The sequence below is a fragment of the Musca autumnalis genome, unplaced genomic scaffold (assembly GCF_047663935.1).
Source record: "Musca autumnalis isolate F117 unplaced genomic scaffold, ASM4766393v1 scaffold_3, whole genome shotgun sequence".
Classification (NCBI taxonomy): Eukaryota; Metazoa; Arthropoda; class Insecta; order Diptera; family Muscidae; genus Musca; species Musca autumnalis.
Window position 1 is genome coordinate 139412516 of NW_027411866.1, and position 20274 is coordinate 139432789.

General features: G+C 35.7%; 1 protein-coding gene across 1 annotated transcript in view; it reads right to left on the reverse strand.

Annotated features, from left to right (window-relative positions):
- Nucleotides 1–19579: 19579 nt before the first annotated feature.
- Nucleotides 19580–20274, reverse strand: part of LOC141400141 (glutamate receptor ionotropic, kainate 2-like) — a 56446-nt gene continuing 55751 nt past the window's right edge. Inside the window, exon 12 of the mRNA XM_073979590.1 lies at nt 19580–20248. Coding sequence (XP_073835691.1) covers nt 19713–20248 — 536 coding nt within the window. The 3' untranslated portion in view covers nt 19580–19712. The remainder of the gene's footprint in view (nt 20249–20274) is intronic.

Below are 20274 nucleotides of genomic sequence, written 5' to 3' on the forward strand. Positions count from 1 at the left end.
ATTGCAATGCAACTCGTGGTGGAGGGTATAACAAATTCGGCCCGGCCGAATTTAACACCGTTCTTACTTGTTGTTACTTTAATTGTAATGACGAATATCACATCTTTGTTTGGGGACCTTCGAAAAGCAAATGATGCAAAGCAGGTTGGCGTAGGTAGTCAAACAACAGGTATATCGGTAATACAGCTCATTTTTTTCCATATTTTTATACCCTCAGCATTTATGCTAACGAGGGTATATGGCGAAAAACAAAAATTTTTTACAATCGATGAATCCGAGTTTCACCCATTCAGAATTCGCGAACTGTTAACATCTATATATATAAAATAGAAATCTATATATATAAAATAGAAAAATGTTTGTATGTTTGTTTGTTTGTTTGTTTGTTTGAAATTTATAGACTCAAAAACCGCTGAACCGATCTTGCTGTAATTTTCAGGGTATATTACTACATCGCCTGAAAGTAACATAGGCCATAAAAAGTTTCGAAATTCCGCTCTGATCCGGATATATAGGATCAGTATCGGAGGTACCTCCAAAAAATTTAAACTTTGAATGCAAATATCTATAGAACGGCTACAGATACAGACTCCAAATTTAAAATGTTTGATGGATTTTAGCCTAAAAATAAATTTGCCAAAATATATCGAAATCGGTCCAGATTTGGATATAGCTCCCATATATATTTTCGTCCGATTTCAAGTATTTGATGTACCAAACACGCTATATATGTCCGATTTCCATGAAAGTTGGAATGCGTGACGGAACGTGGCTTATAACAAAATGTACCAAACTATATCGAAATCGGTTCAGATTTGGATATAGATCCCATATATATTTTCGTCCGATTTCAAGTATTTGATGTACCAAACACGCTACATATGTCCGATTCTAATGAAATTTGGAATGTGTGATGTAATTTGGCCTATAAGTAAATGTACCAAACTATATCGAAATCGGTTCAGATTTTGATATAGCTCCCATATATATTTTCGTCCGATTTCAAGTATTTGATGTACCAAACACGCTACATATGTCCGATTCTAATGAAATTTGGAATGTGTGACGGAATTTGGCCTATATGTAAATGTACCAAACTATATCGAAATCGGTTCAGATTTGGATATAGCTTTATATTTTCGTTCGATTTCAAGTATTTGATGTACCAAACACGCTACATATGTCCGATTCTAATGACATTTGGAATGTGTGATGGAATTTGGCCTATAGCTAAATGCGCCAAAATATATCGAAATCGGTTCAGTTTTGGATATAACTCCCATATGGATTTTCGTACGATTTTAAGTATTTGATGTACTATACAAGCTATATATGCCCAATTCCAATGAAATTTGGAATGTGTGACGGAATTCGGCCTATCACTAAATGTGCCAAAATATATTGAAATCGGTTCATATTTGGATATAGCTCCCATATATAGTTTTGACCGATTTGAGGTATTTGATGCACCAAACACGATATATGTGCCCGATTTCAATAAAATTTGGAATGTGTGACGGAATTTGGCCTATAAATAAATGTTCCAAAATATATCGAAATCGGTTAAGATTTGAATATAGCTTCCATATATATTTTTGACCGATTTGAGGTATTTGATGCACAAACACGCTATATGAGCCCGATTTCAGTGAAATTTGGAATGTGTGACGGAATCTATATATATAAAATTTAAATTTGATTGTACGTTTGTTGGTTTGATTGTGCCTTATAGACTCGAAAACCGCTGAACCGATCTTACTGAAATTTTTAGGGTACATTGCTACATGGCCTGGAATGAAATTTCGCATTGATCTGGAGATATAGCATCAAAACCGGAGGTACCTCCAAAAAATTTAGATTTTGTATGCAAATATCTTTAGAACTGTTACAGATAAAATCTCCAAATTTTGTTTGTGTGACGGAATTTGATGCAGAAATAAATTTACCAATAATATTCAATCGGTTCAGATTTGGATATAGGTCCCACATACATATATTTTCGGCCGATTTCCTTATTTATGTACCAAACACGCTATATAAGTCCAATTTCGCTGAAATTTTAAATTTCTGACGGAATTTGTTTTAGAAATAAATGTGCCAAATTATATCAAAATCGGTTCAGATTTGGATATAGCTCCCATACACATATATTTTCGGCGGACTTCCTTATTTTATGCACCAAACACGCTATATATGTCCAATTTCGCTGAAATTTTGAAATTCTGACGGTATTTATTCTAGAAATAAATGTGCCACATTATATCGAAATCGGTTCAGATTTGGATACAGCTTCTTATATATTTTCGGCCGATTTCCTGTATTTTATGCACCAAAGTCGCTATATACATATGTCCAATTTTGGTGAAATTTGGAATGCGTAACGGAATTTGGTCTAGACATAAATGTGCCAAATCATATCGAAATCGGTTCAGATTTGGATATTGCTCCTACATGTATTTTCGGTCTATTTTCTATATCTGATGCTTCAAACACGCCATATGTGTCCAATGTCGCTGAAATTTGAGAAGTCTGACGGAATTTGTTCCAAAAATAAATTATATCGAGGCCGGTTCAGATTTGGACACTCTACATATGTCCAATTTCACTGAAATTTGGAAAGCGTGACGGAATTCGTTCTAGAAATAAATGGGACAAACTATATCGGAATCGGTTCAGATTTGAATATAGTTCCAATATATTTTCGGCTGATTTTCTGTATACATATATTTTCGGACGATTTCCCGTATTTGATGAACCAAACGCGCAATATATGTCCAAATTCGCTGAAATTTGGAACGGAATTTGGTCTAAACATAAATGTGCGAAATTATATCCAAATTGGTTAAGATTTGCATATAGCTCTCATATATATTTTCGGACGATTTCCTGTATTTTATGCACAAAACACGCTATGTATATTCAAATTCAATGAAATTTGGAATGTGAGACGGGATTTGGTCTAAAAATAAATTTGACAAATTATATCGAGATCGGTTCATATAGGAATATAGCTCCCATATATATTTTCGGTCGATTTCATGTTTTTGTTACGTATGTTCAATTTCAATGAAAATTTGAAGACTTAGCGGTCAGTAGAAGTCATCATTATTTACAGCAGTACTTATAGTTTGGAAGGAATTGACCAAGGCTACAGGTATTAAGTATCATATCTTCGAGAGACTTCTTAAGATATATGTTTTATGATGATATTCGTTAAAATATTAAAAACGTTAATGTAATTATGGCATTCCATTATATTTTATCGTAGTCGGGCAGCAAAGCGCACCGGGTTCAGCTAGTATTATATATAGTATGATATACATTCTTTAAAATGAAATGTTTTAGGAGGAATCCCATAAGGTCGACAATAAAAATTAATTTACGTGGAAGCTGTGTTGGCATCAATGCACGATGGGGCCAATGACAGGTTTTCGAGGCAACAAATCACTGGGGCAAGCTAGGCATTCAAAACTTTGTACAGATGTTTATAATGGGCTTAGAAACTAATATGCCAAATATGGTTCATATCGGTTCATATGTACATATAGCTCCCGTATATATGTTCGCCCGATTTCAAGCAATTGATGGACCAAACACGCAAATTCTGCCCAATTTTTATGCGATTTGGAAAATACCACGGAATTAGGACTACAAATAAGTTTACCTAGTTATATTGAAATCGGTTCAGATTTTGATATTGCTCCCATACATATTTTCGTCCGATTTTAGGTATTTGGTGCACCAATCCCGCTATATATGTCCAATCTTGATGAAATTTGAAATGTATGACGGATTTTGGTCTAGAAACATTTTTGGCAGATCATATTGAAATCGGTTCAGAATTGGATATAGCTCCTATATATATGTTCGCCCGATTTCAGGCAAATGATTGACCAAGCATGCAAATTCCATCAAATTACAATAAAATTTGGAAAATGTTACGGAATTCGGACTACAAATAAGTTTGTCAAGTTATATTGAAATCGGTTCAGACATAGAGATAGCTCCCCTATATACATATGTTCAAATTTCATGGTTTTGTATTTGATTTGTTTTAAGTTAATAAAAAGAGGTTCCAAATTTAGTACAAATCGGCTAGAATTCCGCCACAAAAGCCAAAGTTTGTCTGCGATATCTTGGAAATTATATGTTATTATTATTAGAGATGGACAGTGGGTAAATACCCAATGGGTAAATACCCGGTAAATTGGGTAAATACCGGGTAAATACCCATTTGTGGGTATTTATTTGGGTATTTACTATATTGAATCGCTAATACAACATCTTAGACCCTATTTCTGGGTTTAGGCTATGAAATCGATTCAATATGGATAGTTTTACAATACTTTAAACAAGTGGGTAAATACTTGGGTAAATACCCGAGTATTTACCCAAGTGTTGGGTAAAAACTCCTTAACTGCCGAACCACTTGACGTAGGTTAACAAAATTTGGCTCAAATCTTACTTATGTCAAGAGAATATATAGCATTGAAAATGGGGTCTCTGGGTCCATGTTTTGATATAGCCCCCATATAACCGTACCTCCCGATTTAAGGTATTTTTGTCTATTTGCCTCATTGTACAATCATAGTGGCTGAAATTTGGCATAGTGAGTTCTCAATATGTAGAAAATACCCTTGCAAAAACTTGTCAACATAGGTCCAGGTTTTCTAATAGCCCCCATATAAGTGTACTCCGATTTCGAGTATTTACCCAAATTTTGGGTAAAAACTCTTTAACTGCCGAACCGCTTGACGTAGGCTGACAAAATTTGGCTCAAAACTTTCTTATATCAATAGTAATAAGGTTATTGAAAATGGGGTCTCTAGGTCCATGTTTTAATATAGCCCCCATATAGCCGTACCTCCCGATTTAAGGTATTTTTCATCTATTAGCCACATTTTACAACCAAATTGGCTGTAATTTGGCACAGTGAGTCCTCAAGGAGTAGAAAATATCCTTGCAAACATTTGTCAATATAGGTCCACGTTTTCTAATAGCCCCCATATAAGGGTACCCCGATTTCGAGTATTTACCCAAATTTTGGGTAAAAACTCATTAACTGCCGAACCACTTGACGTAGGCTGACAAAATTTGGCTCAAATCTTACTTATATCAAAAGAACTTCTGGTACTGAACATGGGGTCTCTGGGTCTATGTTTTGATATAGCCCCCATATGGCTGTACCTACCGATTTAAGGTATTTTTCATCTATTAGCCACATTTTACAACCAAATTGGCTGTAATTTGGCACAGTGAGTCCTCAATGAGCATTAAATATCCTTGCTAATATTTGTCAACGTAGGTCCACGCTTTCTTATAGACCCCACATATGGGTACCCCGATTTCAAGTATATACCCAAATATTGGGTAAAAACTCTTTATCTGCCGAACCATTGGCGTAGGCTCATAAAATTTGGCTAGAAACTTTTTTATATCAATAGTATTAAAAGTATTGAAAATGGAGTCCCTGGGTCCACTTTTTGATATAGCCGTACGTCCCGATTCCAGAAACCCATATTGGGGCCACAAGAAAACGTGGACCTACGTCGACAATTTTTTGCAAGGATATTTTATACATATTGGGAACCCACTGTACCAAATTACAGTCAGTATAATTGTAAAATGTGGCTAATAGATGAAAAATACCTTAAATCGGGAGGTAGGGCTATATGGGGCCTATATCAAAACATGGACCCAGGGACTCCATTCTCAATACCCTTATTACTATTGATATAAGAAAGTTTTGAGCTAAATTTTGTCAGCCAACGTCAACTGGTTCGACAGTTAATGAGTTTTTACCCAATTTTGGGTAAATACTCGAAATCGGGGTACCCTTATATGGAGGCTATCAGAAAACGTGGACCTATATTGACAAATTTTTGCAAGGATATTTTTTGCTCCTTGAGGACTCACTGTGCCAAATTACAGCCAATTTGGTTGTAAAATGTGGCTAATAGATGAAAAATACCTTAAATCGGGAGGTACGGCTATATGGGGGCTATATTAAAACATGGACCTAGAGACCCCATGTTCAGTACCAGAAGTTCTTTTGACATAAGAAAGATTTATGCTACGTTTTGTTAGCCTACGTCAAGTGGTTCGGCAGTTAAAGAGTTTTTACCCAAAATTTGGGTAAATACTCGAAATCGGGGTACCCTTATATGGGGGCTATTAGAAAACGTGAACCTATGTTGACAAGTTTTTGCAAGTGTATTTTCTACATATTGAGAACTCACTATGCCAAATTTCAGCCACTATGATTATACAATGAGGTAAATACACAAAAAATACCTTAAATCGGGAGGTACGGTTATATGGGGGCTATATCAAAACATGGACCCAGAGACCCCATTTTCAATGCTAGATATTCTCTTGACATAAGTAAGATTTAAGCTAAATTTCGTGAGCCTACGTCAAGTGGTTCGGCAGTTAAGGAGTTTTTACCCAAAATTTGGGTAAATACTCGAAATCGGGGTACCCTTATATGGGGGCTATTAGAAAACGTGGACCTATATTGACAAATTTTTGCAAGGATATTTGCTGCTCCTTGAGGACTCACTGTGCCAAATTACATCCAATTTGGTTGTAAAATGTGGCTAATAGATGAAAAATACCTTAAATCGGGAGGTACGGCTATATGGGGGCTATATCAAAACATGGACCCAAAGACCCCATGTTCACTACCAGAAGTTCTGTTGACATAAGAAAGATGTAAGCCAAATTTTGTCAGCCTACGTCAAGTGGTTCGGCAGTTAATGAGTTTTTACCCAACACTTGGGTAAATACTCGGGTATTTACCCAAGTATTTACCCACTAGTCTAAAGTATTGTAAAACTATCCATTTGAAACGAATTTACAACCTAAACCCAGGAATAGGGTGTAAAATGTTGTATTTACCATTCAATATAGTAAATACCCAAATAAATACCCACAAATGGGTATTTACCCGGTATTTACCCACCGTTTGGGTATTTACCGGGTAAATACCCGGTAAAAACCATCTCTAATTATTATATACATCTATTAAATTTTTCCGAAATCCAATTGATAACATTAATGGGTTTCCGATTATTCTCCAAGCAAAACATAAAAATGTCCATATTTTTAAGTATTACGACATCTGAAATCAGATTTTTATGAAAAGGCGCAGCTAATTTTTTCACAAAATGATAGTACACATTAGTACCTTTCACCACATATATATAATATCCTAGATCTACCTAGATCTCAAAAGTTATACTCCAGAGAACATATGGATAACAAAGCAAAATACTCCAAAAAAAGACATAACATCTTAACTCAAAAATACATTTACCACACATAACATTTTACATACCCATTGAAGAGCTTTCCATGTTTAAAAAATATAAAAATGTTGAAATGTTCTTTTTGGCGCCTAAAATGCTTTCACTACTAATTTATAATGAACTAGCAAAGTGCCCGCTACTTCGTATGCGTTAAATATACAAAACAAATAAACAATATATAATATAGAATGGTGGAAACATTTTGTGTACTAATACGTATCACTTTAGTTCGATTTTCGTCACGCCTACACATCAAGAGCAAACCACATTTTTTGAGATATTTTAATTGAGGTTCTCAGCGCAAATACGGCGTAACCCGGCTTAACCCAGCTCTATCTGTTCCCCTAAAACCAATTATAGAACTATTAAGTACTTTACATGTAAATACATAAATACGAACCTCCTCCTATTATTTCAAAATTCCCTTTACACAATAACAAATTGTACCAAATCCTGTGCCATTGACAACTTTTCGTATATTTATGGCACATATTTCTTAAATCGGACGTTATAAGCAAATGATAACAGTAATCTTAATTCCAAATCTCACGAATCCAGATCTATCCGTTCATCCAATACAAAATTGTACCATACATGGAACCATTTCGTACCCCTAAGTGTACCTAATTCCACATTTTAGGCTTCGAGCGCTATAATTTCACCCAAATCCTAATTGTACAAAATGTAGTACTTTTTGTAAGCATAAGTACGCAATTCCAAAACTAAGTACGCATATCCAAAACTAACCCCAACAGTAATATTAACTCCAAAATTCAAGATTCCAGCTCTAACCGTTCGCTCAAATCCAAGTTGTGCCAAATATACTACCGTTTAGTACTTTTCGTACATATAAGTACGAATTTCAAAAACTTCCTCAATCCTACATCCCAACAGTAATCTTAATTCCAAACTTCAAGATTCCAGCTCTAGCCGTTCGCTCAAATCCAAATTGAACCAAATTTAGTACTTTTCGTACTCATAAGTACGAATTTCCAAAACTTCTTTCATATCTCAATCCTACACTCCAACAGTAATATTAATTCCAAATTTCTTGATTCCAGCTCTACCCGTTCGCTCAAATCCAAGTTGTACCAAATTAAGTGCCGTTTAGTAGTTTTCGTACATATAAGTACGAATTTCCAAAACTTCCTCAATCCTACACCCCAACAGTAATCTTAATTCCAAACTTCAAGATTCCAGCTCAAGCCGTTCGCTTAAATCCAAATTGTACCAAATTTAGTACTTTTCGTACTCATAAGTACGAATTTCAAAAACTACTTCCATATCTCAATCCTACACTCCTACAGTAATCTTAATTCCAAATTTCTTGATTCCAACTCTATCCATTCGCTCAAATCCAAATTTAGTACAATTTAGTAATTTTCCTACCCACAACTAAAAATTTCCAAAATTTTATCAATCCTACAATTCAACAGGTATTTTAATTCCAAACTTGAGGATGGCAGCTACATCAGATCACCGAAATCCAAATTGTACCAAATCTAGTACCATTAAGTACTTTTCGTACCCATAAGTACAAATTTTCAAAACTACCATAGTGCTATGTTCAAACAATAAGCATAATTCCGAATTTCATGATTCCAGATATATCCGATAACTCAAATCCAAATTTGGTACCATTTAGTACTATTCGTATCCATAGTACGAATTTCTAAACCTACCTCTATCAACACTCCAACATCAATTTTAATTCCGAATTTCACGATTCCAAATGTATCCTATCACTGAAATCCAAATTGTACCAAATTTAGTACTATTTAGTACTTTTCCGACCCATAACTACAAATTTCCAAAACTTTATCAATCCTACACTCTAACAGTACTCCTTATTCCAAATCTCGGGTGTCCAGCTATATCCGTTCACCAAAATGCAAACTGTACCAAATTTGGTACCATTTAGTACTTTCGTACCCATGAGTAAGAATTTCTACAACTACCTCAATCCTACACGCCAACAGTAATCTTAATTCCAAATTTCGGGATTACAGCTGCATCCGATCACAGTAGTCCAAATTGTACCAAATTTGATACCATTTAGTACTTTTCGTATCCAAAGTACGAATTTGCAAACCTCCCTCTTTCACGATTCCAAATGTATCCCATCATTAAAATCTAAATTGTACCAAATTTAGTACTTTTCCTACCCATAACTAAAAATGTCCAAAACTTTATCAATCCTACACTCCAATAGTACTCCTTATTCGAAATCTCGGAATTTAAGCTATATCCGTTCACCCAAATCCAAATTGTACCAAATTTGGTACTTTTTAGTACTATTCGTACCCAAGAGTACGAATAACCACAACTACCTCAATCCTACACGCCAACAGTAATCTTAATTCCAAATTTCAGAATTACAGCTGCATCAGATTACCGTAATCAAAATTGTACCAAATTTAGTACAATTTAGTACTTTTTTCCCATAGGTCCGAATTTCCAAACCTACCTCTATCCAGCACTCCAAAAGTAATCTTAATTTCGAATTTGAGGATTTCAAATGTATCTGATCACCCAAATCCATATTGTACCAAATTTGGTACCATTTAGTACTTTTCGTTGCCATAACTACGAATTTCCAAAAGTATCCCAATCCCACACTCCAATAGTAATCTTAATTCCAAATTTCACTATTCCAGCTCTATCCGATCACTTAAATTCATATTGTACCAAATTTGGTACCATTTAGTACTTTTCGTACCCAAAAGTACGAATTTCCAAAATACCTCTATCCTACACCCCGACTGTTATCCTAATTCTAAATTTCAGGATTCCAGCTGCATCCGTTCCCCCAAATCCAAATTGTACCTTATTTGGTACTATTTAGTACCTTTCGTACCCATATGTACGAATTTCGAAAACTACCTCCATATCTCAAACCTATGCTCCAACAGTAATAGTAATTCCAAATTTCAGAATTCCAACTTTATAGGTTCGCCCAAATTCAAATTGTACCAAATTTAGTACCATTTAGTACTATTCGTACACATGAGTACACGTTTTCAAAACCACCTCCTTTATCAACTCATCTTCTAAACCTTGATTTTCATTCCAAATTTCAAGATTTTAGCTCTATCCGTTCACGTAATACCAAATAGTACTAAATTTAGTAACTTTTAGTACTTTTCGTACACTTATAGTTCGAATTTCCAAAAACCATTTGGTACACCTTTCTAACTCTCCATCAGTGAACCTCATTCCAAATTTCAGAATTCTAGCTCTTCGCGTTTGCCTAATACAAAGGGTACCATATTTAGTACCTTTTAGTACTTTTAGTACAGTTCTAGTTCGAATTTCCAAAAATCCAGCCTTATCTGACACCTTCGGACCAAGAGTGACCCTCACCCAAAATTTCAAGATTCTAGCTTTAGCCGTTTAGTCTGGGCGTTGATTATCAGTCAGTCAGTCAGTCAGTGAGTCAGTGAATCAGTGAATCAGTGAGTCAGTGAGTCATCATTACTGAACTCTTTTATAAGTATAGATGTCGGAAAATGATGCATAAGAAAATATGTCACCATTGCCAGATCAGGATGTCGCTATGTGATGTTACCAGATTGATTTATTTTTTTATTTTTAGTGATTCAGAGTGTTGGCAATTGAAATCCGTTATTATTTTTGTCAAATTGTTCACTTCAAAAATTGACTTTTTGCCTCGAAAACCTGCTATTGGCCCCATCGTGCAATGTAGAGAAATAGGTAAAAATGGGTTGAAGCCAACAAGTTTTTTATGCTCCCTTCCGATTTCTGGCTTAACCTTACATTTTATAGACATATGCCCAAAGAAAGACTCAAAGAATACTTCATGGGCAATATGATACTAGTGTATCATTTTTCGATATATCCACTGCATCTACCTAAAATTGATGCTGACATTTTGAAGCCGGAATTTCGGGGTTTCTTTGAATTTGTTTAATAATTCGGACGCGCAAGAAGATAATATTCCAAACTCATAACACGATTATAGAACTCATGATTTTACGTCGTTTGGTGCATATCTCATGAGTGTGCTCCTTACAGCATCATAGTAATTGGAGTCGAAAGGCCAAAATTTCATGCGTGAATTTTCTTACAAAACATATTTTTTGCGTGTAAAATTTACAACTGTCATTCAATTTCTTTTGAAACCCGCGTGAATTTAGTTTTTTTACGCGACGGTTCTAATGAAGCCTTCCGCGATCGAATTCATCTACTAAAACCGAGGATATAGATACCTTGAAAATCGGTAAATCAGCAAAAATATATTTTGACAAATCCGCGTACTAAATCGCGATTTTCTTTAGAATTGTTTACATAAATGGAATCCTTTACTGGCGATTATAATATTTGCGAAAACGCGTGTCATAAAAGAAAAGAGATACGCGAGTAATATGGGTCTTTCACAAAAAATTGAATGTGAAGTCACATCCGCGGTTCTTGAAGAATCTAATTAAAATTGGTATATTTTGACGTATTTTTGATCGGCGCTGATGAAACCGGATGCGCATCAAAAACGTATGCACATTGCGCGACTTTTACCAACTTTAAGGTTTTTTGCAGTGTATGATGCAACTGGCGGCACACAATGGCCCCTGAGTGAAACATCGAAAGATGCATAAATTTTGAAAGAGATTGATTCGCTGTATCCAAAAACGGATGCGCATCAACCGACTTTAACTAATTCGCGAATAACGGGCTTTTTAATTTTAATATTAATTGAATCATTGTAATTTCAATATTACCCTTAATTGCCTACCCTTATAAGTTATCACAGTAATCTGTTAAACTCTCGCGACGGCAAACCATATTTTTTGATGAAGTCTTAACAGTATACATTCATTATTCTATGGGATTTTAGCAAAATAGTTGGAGAACTCACAAATATTTTTTTCTAATTTTTAGAATCAAACCAAAAAAATATTTGCAACAATATTTTCCAACAATAAGTTTTTCTCTTTTGTTGTTGCTATAATATGTAATTTCTGTACCCAATCTCTATAAATTTGGTATCATATTTTTCTACGCATTGTCTAGATTCCGCATATATTCTTTAATTTATTTTTTGAGGGTTTCTACGGATTCTGGACAGGATAATTTGGATGTACTTCAAAATTTGTTTTATTATTTGTTGATTTTCCGCGAAAATAATAATAAATTTAATAACTATTTAAACATCTACGAATAGATATGGAATGCTGTTAACGATTTATGCATACATTTTCTCATAACAACAAAAAATATATTTTTAAATATTTTTTCTTTATATGAGAATAAAAACCGCTATAACTTTTGCGCGCATTGGCAAATTTCGTGAACGCGAGCAGATTTGAAACCGGATTTTTTTCCTTTACCTCTATACCAAAAATCTTAGATGTGCTCGCAAAAAATGTTTTTAATTTTTTTCAAATGGAATTGTAAAGGAATTTTGTTATTCGCCATGTACACTTTCATACGGGCAAAATGTGCTTCATCGAAATAATGGTTTTAGGCCCCACGTATTTTTGGACGAAATCCGTTTCAGACAATTTGGAGTTGATTTAGCTATGTCCGTCCGCCTGTCTGCTTGTCGGGATAACTCGAGCACACGATAACTCTCGAACGGATCAACAGATTTGGTCCAAAAGTTGGCTTTTGTAATATTTAGTTCAAGCTTAGTTTAAGTTCGAAGATGGGTTATATCGGTCCATTCTTTTCGGTACCTCCCCACAAATGTTCGTAAAATTTGTGCGCACGATAACTCTTGAAGGGAGTAACCGATTTGGTCCATACTTTGCACATCGTTAATTTTCTACCAGACTTACATTAGGTTCCAATACGGACTCAATCGGTCCACTCTTTCGGGTAACTCCCACACAAAATTCCGGAAAAGTACAGTTAGGATCTGCTCTCTAATCCGTTTAATTTCTGTTGTAACAACTTTTATTCAACGCCCCCATACAACAAGTGTCATTAGGGCAAGTTCTGAGAAAATAGACTGAAAGTTGCAAAAAAAAAAACAACCTATGACACAGTGTGTAGCGGTTGGAACGCACGATTACTCCCGAACGGATCTGCCGATACGGTCCAAATTTTGGATTTCGTAATATTTTGTCCAGACTTAGTTTAAATTCGAAGATAAGGCATATCGGTCCACTCCTTCAGGTACCTCCCCCACAAAATTCAAAAATGTCCAGAAAAATTGTGCGCAGGATAACTTTTGAAGGCAGTGACCGAGGTGGTCAACACTGCACATCCCAATATATCTACCAGATATAGATCAGGTTCGAATATGGTCTATATTGGTCCACTCCTTCGGGTACCTCCCACACAAAATATGGGATAAGTTTACTTTAAGACCTGCTTTCGACTCACTTTGATTTTTGTTGAAGCAACTTGCACGGTGGAAGGAGCTTACACCTCGGAAGTTTTTGCGGATTCTGAAACTACAATGTTTATTGATGAGAAAAGTAAAAAATCACATTTTTAGGGTTTTTTAAGATTTTCAAGATTTTGCTGGGAAACCGTAAGTCCTGGCTTAGAAAAAATATTGTAGCTGTGAAAATTCTTTACAAGATTTCACTTAATGATATTTTCGTAGGCTTTACCATTTTTGAGATATAGATGTTCAAATTGGGAAAATGCACTGACTGCATCGTCTCCTTATAAAAGAAGGTCAAGGTTATATATCTCAAAAATGCTACAACCTAGGACGCAATTAAGAAAACTAATCTTATAAAGAATTTTCACAGCTATACGATTTTCTCTAATCCCGTTCCGATAAGACTTTCGGTTTTCAAGCAAATCGTGAAAACCTAACAAAAAAATCTAACAATATAACCTGAACATCTATATCTCAAAAATGGTAATACCTAGGAACAAATCATAACGGTCAATCCTCTGGAGAATTTTGCACAGCTATATAATTTTCTTTAGCCGCATTTCGATAGAACTTGCGGTTTCCAAGCAAAATCGCGAAAACGTAAAATAAACCTAAAAATTTGAAGTTTGACCGTGATCTATTTAAAAAACCGTCCAAAGATTTTTTCTAGTTTTTGGATTTTTCTCATCTATGAACATTGCTGTTTCAGAACCCCAAAATTCTCAGGTGTAAGAGGTTTTTATTTAAAGTTAGTTAAGGCGCACCGTACATGATATTGTTTTATAAGGAGGCGATACAGTCAGTGCATTGTCTCAATTTGAACTTCTATATCTCAAAAACGGTAAAACCTACGAAAATATCATAAAGGTCAATCTTGTGGAGAATTTTCACACCTACAATATTTTTTTAGGCCCATTTCCATACGACTCGCGGTTTCTAAGCAAAATCGTGAAAACCTTAAGAACCCCTAAAAATGTGAACATAAATCGCGAGTAATTTGAAAATCCCTCCGGCAATTTTTTTTGTTTCTTGATATTTCTCATCTATGAGCATTGTAGTTTCAGAATCTGCAGAATCTTCCCAGGTGTAAGCACCTTCCATTTAAATTTGGTTAAGGCACGCCGTGGAGGCGATACAGTCCCAATTTGAAGTTCTATATTTCAAAAATGGTAAAACCTACGGAAATAGCATAAAGGTCTATTGTGTAGAGAATTTTCACAGCTACAATATTTTCTCTAATCCCATTTCGATATGACTCGCGGTTTCCAAGCAAAATCGTGAAAACCTAAAAAATCCCCTAAAAATGACAACTTTATTCGCGGTTTATTTAAAAAGTGCTCCGGCGATTGTTTTGGTTTATTGATTTTCCTCATCTATGAACATTGTGGTTTCAGAATCCGCAAAAACTTCCCCGGTGTAATCACCTTCCATTTAATCTAGGTTCAAGAGCACCGTGGAGCAAGTCGATTCTTCCGGCGAAAATTACCGGAAAGATGTAAAAAATCCTTATGGCACCATGTGTGGTTGCCATTATTTTAAAGATCAATTACGTCACGTTTTCGTTGTCGTTTACCCAAAAGGTCTTTTCAAATTTGACTTGTTAGCTTTCTCCAAAATCTGCAAGTAGTATCATGGCCCCCGGTAAAAATAGGCTACAAATTTAGTTGAATTTCGGAGCGGGCAGGGCACTTCTTCTATACCCTATTTTTAAAAAATTCTATATCTTTATAAATAAAAATAAAATGTTGTTAGTTGGTAATGGCAGCAGTTGAGAACGGCTGGACCGATTTAGATAATTCTTTTTGTGAAATGTTCGCCATAACTTGACTTAGGTTTCTATGCCAAGAAATGTTGACAACGCCCACTTTTTCTGAAATTGTCAGGGAATGTACAGTGATGGCCCCCGGTAAAAATAGGCTACAAATTTAGTTCAATTTCAGAGCGGGCGGGGTACTTCTCCTATACCCTATTTTTTTAAATGCTATATTTATAATAATTACGAATGTATCGGCTTGGAAATTAATTTGCAAGACAATTGTGGTTGTGTCTCCGATCTTACGTACTTATTTTGGACCCAAAGACTTGACAACGCACTTTGTAAAATATGTTACATGTACAAAACTACTGAACTGATTCTACTGAAATTTTCAGGGAATGTATGGGATGAAAATAGGCTGCATATTTTGTTGGAGGTATCGTTTTGAAAATTTAATATATACATTGCTTCTTTCGTTGTGCCCGAAGTCCCAACCACGGCCAATTTTTAAGTATGTTATATCTCGAAAACTTATTTACTTAGCTGGCCCATTAAAGAACATTTGTTCCATAGACCGAACTAAGAAAAGATCTCCAATTCTCTCTGTATAGTGCTTCGCTTTCTGGAATACCGCGCCTTGTCATCTCTTCATCCACTTATTTGCGCCATCTATTCTTTGGCCTGCCAATTCTGCGTGCACCGCCATGTGGCTCGAATTTATACGGCTTTTTAGCGGGTTCATCATCGCTCATTCTTATTTTATGGCCTAGCCAACGCAATCGCTGCATCTCGATACGTTTAACTATATTGATGTCGTTGTATAGCAGATACAGCTCGTGGTTCATACGACGTCGATATTCACGTCAACGCAAATTGGTCGGTAGATCTTTCGAAGAATTTTTCTCTCAAACACGCCAAGCACTGCCTTATCAGCACGGGTAGTATCAGTGTTTTGTAAAGCGTTATTTTTGTTTGACGAGTTGTGGCTTTCTTTTTGAAGTGCTTGCTAAAGCCAAAGTAGCATCTGGTGGCCAATACAATTCTTCTTTTTATATCACAACTGATGTGTTTTATTACCTCAAAATTATAGGAACCAACTTCAACAGTTGGTCCGATCTCAATGGACGCATTTCGCGTCGACACCATCAACTTGGTCTTCTCGCCATTTACCGCCAGACCCACTTTAGCAGATTCTCCTTCGACCTTCATAATGGTATTTCGTTGACCATGGGCTTTAGTCGTTCGCACAATATCTCTGACACTATCTTGTAGGTGATAGGGAGAAGACTTATGCCCCCATAGTTGGAGCATAAAGTCTTATCTCCTTTCTTATGGACGGGACACAGTATGCTCAGGTTGCAATCGTCGGGTACGCGTTCTTTCGGCCAGATGGAGCTAACTAGCTCATGCATACACCTTATCAGCGTGTCGCCTCCGGTTTTAAACAGCTCTGCTGGTAGGCCATCAGCTCCTGCTTCCTTATTATTTTTCAGTCGGTTTATTGCTGTCTTTACCTCTTCTGGGATTGGATCTGTGGTATCTTCGTCGAGTTCGCTACTATATGCCCTTATGAATATCGAGATACTTAAATCTGGTACTGCTAACTACCATGTTTCTTGCAGCTGCAAAGTCTATCAGCCGCATACCATTGTCAGATGTTTCTCTGTGCAGACTGAATTTCCAGACTATTGGGCCAAAGATATTCTCCTTTCTACATTTTGCATTTGTCCATCCGTCTGTTAAAATCAAGATACAGCTCGCACTTTTTAAGATAGAGCTTTATAATTTGGTATAGAAGTTTATACTACTCCTAGGATGTTTGGGCTATATTGGTCCACGTTTTCATATAGCACCCATAGAACGGTACCTGCCGATTTTCGATATTTTGATGTTTTAGCCTTATTATCAAAACGAAATGGCTGAAATTCATACACATTCTCCGATGAGGGTATAAAACTTTGTCGGTATAGGTTATATAGCCACCATTAGAGTTGGGCAATCTTGTTCAATTGAACGATCCAGATCACTATCTCGTTCAATGGACACCGGTAATTTCTTTGACAAAACTGTGTCTACTTAATTTCACACGTTGGTTTTTATGATGTTACTCATTCGTCTTCGAACGAGGACAGTGATCCGGCGAGATTGCCCAACTCTAGCCACCATTGAACGGTACCTCCTGATTTTCGGTATTTTGTAGGTTGTGGCTACAATAAATCACCGAAATGCCTAAAATTTGGTATTTGGTCTTCATGTGGGGTAGTAAACGATCCATATGAAATTTTTCGGTATAGGTCCACGCCTTCATATAGCCCCATAGAACGGTACCTCCCTTTTTCTGGTATTTTCAAGGTTGTGTCCTCAATATCCCAGCAAAATGGGTGAAATTTGGTATTTAGTCTTCGTAAGGGTAGAAAACTTTGCACCTCAAATTTGTCGGTATAGGTCCACCCACGTCTTATCCTACTGAAATGGCTGAAATTTGTAATTTTGTATTCGGTGGGGTTATTAGGTACCTCCCGATTTTTGGTATTTTGAAATTTGTGGCCTCGTTATCACACCGAGATATCTGTAAGTTGGTATTTAGTCTTCGTTGGGGGTATATAGCACTTCATCTGAAATTTGAAATCATATAGCTTTCATAGGTCCACGCCTTCATATAGCACCACATAGAACGGTACCTCCCTATTTTCGGTATTTTGAAGGTTGTTGCCCCAATATCCCACCCAACTGGCTGAAATTCGGTACTTAGTCTCCGTCGGCGGTATTCAACTTCCAACTGAAACTTGTCGGTAGAAAGTTTCATATAGCCCCCACAGAACGGTACCTACCCATTTTCGGTATTTTCAAGTTTGTGGCCTCATTATCACACCGAAATGGCTGTATGTTGGTATTTAGTCTTCGTTGGGGGTATATAGCACTTCATCTGAAATTTGAAATCATATAGCTTTTATAGGTCCATGTCTTCATATAGCCCACTTAGAACGGTACCTCCGGATTTTCGGTATTTTGAAGGTTGTTCCCTCAATATCCCACCGACATGGCTGAAATTTGGCATTTAGTCTTCGTTGGGGGTATATAACAGTCCATCTGAAATTTGCAATCATATAGCTTTCATAGAACTGTTCCTCCCAATTTTCGGTATTTTGAAAGGTTTTATTTAGCCTCGACATCGCACCGAAATATCTGAAGTTTAGTATTTTGTCTTCGTTGGGTGTATAAAACTTTTCACCCGAAATTTGTCGGAGATTGCATCAATTGGATATTGTGCGTTGTCTGGATTAAAGGGCTCAATCCGAAAAAAATTAAAAATTTGTTCATGTTTTGGAAAAAACAACAATGGCGGTTTTCTACATTTTTCTTCTGAATTGAATATAATTTGGTATTTTGGAAACTCAATTTTTAAGAAGCCTCCTAGGGATACACAGTGAATTGCAATAATCGGTTTTTCGATTATTCGGTTTTCATGAAAATTTAAAACGCGATTTTTAGTTAGTCGATTATTTGAGAGTGTTCTAAAAGTCGACTTTCCATTAATCGTTAACCGCCGAAAACCGTTTATAATCGACCATTTGCGTTGATGCGATGATAGTTATATGTATAAAAAAAGTACCGTCAACCTACGACTAATAGTCGACCACGATTAATAACCGGCTACGAATAATAATAGACTACGACTAATGGTCGACTAAGACTTTTGGAAATTGTACCGTTAATAATCGATTAACCGAAATCGATTTTAGTTATCCCTAAAGTCTACACGCAGAAAAAAACGAATCCTACAAAAAGTGTGAAAATCGGATAGGATTTTGATAGGCCGATTTTATGTATTTTGGGCCGTATATCGAAATCTGATCATATTTTCACAATTTTTTTTAGGATTCATTTGTTAGCCACAACAATGAACTGGTAAAAAATGTTCATCGATTGTACCATAAATGCGGTTTAAGAGAATTTTCGTGAAAATGCACCTTTGGCCTCATACAAATTATTATGGAAGCAAAGATTCCCCTGGTGGCACGGGTTAATGTTAACCGATCGCCATCAAATTTCATATACAAGTTTTTTTTTTTGGATCAGGAGTTCAAAAAAAAATTAAATATCTTACAATTATATTTTTGGTGTAAATTCAAAAGTTTGAGAAAATTATTTATTATTCAATATTATTACATTTTACTATATATTTTAATATTATATTTTATTCCATTTATTTTTATAATTGTTTTAAATGCTGAAGTAACATTAATTTTTACGTAATTAAATAGAATATCGCAAATTTTATTAAAGTTAGATATTAGATTTTTCTTATGGTATTCACAATGGCACTCTTTAAACTCTTCAAACTTCTGATACTTCTGATACTCTTCATGCTCTTCATACTTTTTCTCTCATCCATATCTGTTGTACCGTTCAGTTTTCGAATGGCATATGATTTGTTCGTTTTGTCAGTGCTACCGGATCTATGCGATGATGCAGGTGTACTACAGGCTGGCGAGACAGGTTTCTTGTTATTCCAAACTTTTAGAACAAACTTCAGTTCTTTCATTAAGGCTTCTTTAAATGTCAGCTTCTCCTCAACGGCCACGTGTTGAGCATAAATCAAAAACTCGGTTATACCAACAACATAGGCAATGAATAGGCCAACATAGAGTGTGTAAAAAATACCTCTAACCTCAGTGAAATTTAAATCGTTTGTCTCTGAATTAGCTTTGGTTTCTTGAGGACAATCCTTGTCTTCATTGACCCACCATTTTTTCTTCAGTTGAAAGAGTTGTCCCAACTCACCTAGCTTTAGAATAGCAACACTTAAATTGGAACGGTATTCGGCTCCTACAAAAAATTAAAAATCATATTGA